The sequence below is a fragment of the Hordeum vulgare genome, chromosome 6H, assembly GCF_904849725.1.
Source record: "Hordeum vulgare subsp. vulgare chromosome 6H, MorexV3_pseudomolecules_assembly, whole genome shotgun sequence".
Lineage (NCBI taxonomy): Eukaryota > Viridiplantae > Streptophyta > Magnoliopsida > Poales > Poaceae > Hordeum > Hordeum vulgare.
In genome coordinates, this window is record NC_058523.1 from 403744704 (window position 1) to 403748960 (window position 4257).

Below are 4257 nucleotides of genomic sequence, written 5' to 3' on the forward strand. Positions count from 1 at the left end.
AAGGTGCTGGTGGCCGTGGCAGCCGCTGCAGTGGCTGCTGCCGGAGCTTGGCCGGCTCGGCCAGCTCACCACCGACGCTGGCAAGCGTCCAAGGCATTGCGCGTCGGAAGGATAAGCTCAAGCACAGAATCAACCGGCTCTAGCGTCGCTTCTGTAGAGATTGTCGACGAACTGAATCTCTGAAACAGTCTGAATTAAATTCAGAGAAGAACAGTGGCAGCGGTGCAGGTTAGGTGTTCGATGAAATGCAAATGGCATGTGCAGCAGAGACAGTGTAAAAAAAATCAGAATTTTTGAAAAGGTTTACGGCGGGTTTTAAATGAAAACAGGATTTTGTGGTCAAACTTGAGTCAAACAAAATTTGAAAATTTCAAACCTGTGGACCCAAAGTTTTTGGTGATGGAGGTTGAGGATACTAAGGTCTACTAAGTGCAAGAGTTTGGGTTCAAAACTCCAAAGGAATCACTGAGTTCCTTTGTAAATTGGCTAGGGTTCAAGCTGATTACAGAAACCCCTTTTTATCAAATTAATTTATGAAAGGTGGTCCAACCCTTCTAAAGTTTTGGAAAATATATAGGGATGAAACCCTAGAGGATGTAGAGGTGCAAAATGATCCCAAACAGGATGGAGGGGAAAAGGTAAACCTTTTAAAAGAAATAGTATAAGCCTATAGGAATAAATTTCCAAAGTTTTGCAAGAGAAAGAATATTCTCTCAAACCAATTCATTTAGAGAAGAGGCTAAAAGAATACCTTTTTAAACTAGGCAGGTTGAGAAATGAAAGCTCCAAAGGTTTTCTCAAGTAGGTTGTCAAAGAGCTTCAAAGTTTTTGTCAAGAAATCCAAATTTAAAAATCTTGGGTGTTACAGGGACTTGCATGTGTGTGTGTGGGTGGGGGGGGGGGGGGATGTCTCTTCTTGAGATATACTTGTTTGAGTCATCACATTATGTCATCTCTTTGTGAGTTTATGTTTCAAGTTCTCATCGAAGATTTCATGAAGAACTTTTTAGAGACGGATCTTTTTGAGATGATGACGCTACCCGGACAATCATGAGATGATTCTACATAGTCAAACGTAGATTAGGAGGAGTGTTAAGATTTATTAAATTGATGTAATTAGGGAAATCTCCTTCTTTCCCCAACCGTCAAGCGGCTCTTCTCCGCAACCGACACTCTCCCGCTCGTCGTAGAACCAACACAACTCCTTTTATCGTCATGTCTCTTCAGGGGATATTTATATTCCTATAATCATCGATGAATGCACTCGATCATTTTGATTCAAACATATACTATGCAGCCTTTCCTAAATTTCTTCATGAGGCTGCTTCCAGGACTCGAGTTCTAGATATTAGCATGTTTTCTTAAAACTTCATCAAATAAAGATAAGTTTGGCTTACAATAAAGGTAGAGCTTCCAATAATTTGTAATGGAGGGATTAATTTTTCTAGTTATCTGTAATCCAAAGATACATGTAGTTCTCAAAACAATAAATGCTGCTGAAACACATAACATTTTTAGTTACTTGTTACAACCAAGGGTATTGACTCTACAAAACTCGGTAAGTGTACAAAAATGTCGTTTCAGTCTCCAATTTTACAGATATCGTAGACCTTCTTGCCTACTTTACACAATATACGACTGAAATTGCACCTCAGATTATAGTTTTTAGATAAGTTGATGCTGTTTTCAAATTTTTCAATCTCCTTAGTTGCCTGCTTCAGTTTGGAGCTAACATCACCCAATGCCCACGCCAATGATATGTGTGGCCGGGGATTCTGCAAAATGACAACACCAGTTAAAACGTCTTCCCCAAAATTTGGCGATGAAAAACGGAAATGCCTTCTTTTTCACAGTCATAATAGTCTAACATCAGTTACTATTAATTAATTATTATGTACCAATGCTGTCAACTAAAACTCCTCCCTTTTGGTTCCAAATAGAGCATTTGATTTATTAGTTTTGGGAGGCAAAGTCATGTTATCCATGACATGTTGTGACATCAGCCATAAGCTAGAAGTGTCATACCATCTGGTTATCATCCAGAAACATAACATAATTAAACGACATAGTACCTTGTAAAACTCAGGAAGACCGTGCAATCGATATACTTCATCAACCATATGTATTTGTTTACTGATCTGCAAAAGAAATGAAGTAACTAACAAAGTACACATACCGAATTGCAATTAAAATGTGAGGGTTTTATCATACATTGTTTTTTTTTTTTACTTTTTATCATACATTGATAAGAACTCAAAATGAGTTTGTCATAGAACCAAAATAAACAAATGCAAATTGACAATCGTATGATGCATATAGACACTAAGTGAAGACATACACTACCAAATACCTCTGGTAACCCAGTTCTTGTAACCTCTAGTGAAAGAAATGATCGTGTAGAATCATCATTGACAAAATGCTCCCATTTGTTCAAGTCCATCCAGTACCTGCTTTACACAAATACAAACGCATTTACATAACTGCAGATCATGACACATACGTACATGCATAACTTGCCAAACACATTCATCTACAGAAGTTCCAATGATTTGATACACCAGAGGGAGCAAAACATCGTCAGCTTGGCAATAAGGTTTTGAGAGATGGCTAACCGCTGTTGTGACTGAAACTTCTGACGAAGCATTGCGACGAGGGAGTCAATTTGATGCACCTGAATTCCAACAGTTCTTCCTAAGCTTACATGGAACTCCCTGCCGAGAAGCACTTTCTCAAGTTTTTGCTCATCTTTGCACAACTCCGAAAGTGCGTAATCCGCATCTACAGCATAGAGATCTGGCACAAGTGATGCTACTCTTCTCATAACGAGGGTCAGATGTTTCCTTGCGTTGAAAGGAATGACCACTGCATTATGAGATGGCTAGGCATAAGTCATAAGAGCGAAAAAGCTTCTGGATGTAAAATTTGCATGACTAACAATGAGAAACGAATCTCAGTTTTGTGGTACAAGACCGCTTCATAGATTTTGGTACTGAAACTGAAAAGATAAGATTAATTCAGAGCCCAAGCGTGGGAGCAGCATCACCCGGAGCAGGCCCTGATCAATAACTGTAGATAGATATTACTAGTACGTTAATAGCCAAAAGAAACAAACAGACCAGGGATGTAGACATGCAGCGCGTAGTTGCCTTCCACATGGGGGAAACTCCGGATGCGACTCCCCTGTGGAATTGTCGAGTAATCTGCAGCAGATATATTGTTCCAAAACGTGAGCAATCACCAGAGACCCCAAAACAACCGGGATAGATTCGAGAAGGGCAAAAAACATGCCTACGAAGTTCGGGGACTGGAGAAGGTCGAGGGGAGGGGGAGGAAGCAGCGCGGAAGCTTCCTGCGGCGGCCCCGAGGCGCCGTCCGCGACCGTCGCCGGCTCATCGTCGTCGTCGTCATCGTCAGAGCCGGATGCGTAGTTAGCCATGAGCGCATCCATGGATGGGCGACTGCAAAGTTGAAGTATAGCTGGTTGGTGATTGGAAACACAACACAGTCTATCTATGTATGCAGTTCGTATCAAGGCTCAAGGGCAACACGATTTGCAACTTCCCTGAACCACGAGGGCCACAACGAGAGGGGGAGGAAAAGTAACCTGGCTAGGTCGGCGGAGTCGCTGTCGCGCCCGTCGTCCTGGATGCGCCGCGCCGCTCGGGCGATGTGTCTGGCAACCGGCGGCGGACCGGCGGTCCTAGGGGAGGGGACGGAGAACAAACAGGGAAGCGGGCCGGGTCGGACGTACTCGAGTTTGTTTTACCTCTCCTTTCTCTTCGACGTCTTCGTGATTGATATTTTGGCCCAACTTTATTTTACCTCTTGATTATTCACCATATACTGCATTTAACAGCAAGGTCTTGAGCAACATTTGTAAGTGTGCCCGATTCTTTTTACACGGCATACAATAGTCCCTGCGAAATAGTGACTTTTTTTGAATCAGGATGCACATTCAATAGCTTCCATAGTTTTAGCAGTTTTTAAATGGCCAAATGATGTTACCACAGTTTATAGTATATTTGCAGATTTGCTTTGGTACACCCTCTAGAAAAATTTACAAATTCCAATGCAGTTTAAATATGAAGATTGGAAGATACCCTTTCGATCAAAAATATTAGATTGGATCGTAAAAAATAGTACTCCCTCCGTTTCAAAATAAGTGATTCAAAAATTACTCAACTTTACACTAACTTTAGTATAAAGTTGAGTCAATTTTGAGTCACTTATTTTGAATAGATTGTTCTGATCTCTTGT

General features: G+C 41.2%; 1 protein-coding gene across 1 annotated transcript; it reads right to left on the reverse strand.

The window, feature by feature from the left end:
* Window positions 1-1472: 1472 nt before the first annotated feature.
* Window positions 1473-3749, reverse strand: LOC123403769 (U6 snRNA phosphodiesterase). Its single transcript, XM_045097680.1, has 7 exons — window positions 3605-3749; window positions 3289-3458; window positions 3117-3200; window positions 2613-2862; window positions 2351-2447; window positions 2073-2138; window positions 1473-1775 (listed from the first exon to the last, which is right to left on the reverse strand). The coding sequence occupies exons 2-7, from the start codon at window positions 3446-3448 to the stop codon at window positions 1581-1583; spliced, it is 852 nt and encodes a 283-aa protein (XP_044953615.1). The 5' UTR covers window positions 3449-3458; window positions 3605-3749; the 3' UTR covers window positions 1473-1580.
* Window positions 3750-4257: the final 508 nt, after the last annotated feature.

What these genes read in the sequence shown, in the direction of transcription:
- LOC123403769 (XM_045097680.1), bottom strand. Translation starts at nt 3,448, where the DNA reads ATGGATGCGCTCATGGCTAACTACGCATCCGGCTCTGACGATGACGAC. An exon ending in GCTGCATGTCTACATCCCTG is followed by an intron (nt 2,863 to 3,116) that starts GTCTGTTTGTTT and finishes CTCATAATGCAG; the next exon opens with TGGTCATTCCTTTCAACGCA. An exon ending in AAGTTTCAGTCACAACAGCG is followed by an intron (nt 2,448 to 2,612) that starts GTTAGCCATCTC and finishes TGTGTAAAGCAG; the next exon opens with GTACTGGATGGACTTGAACA.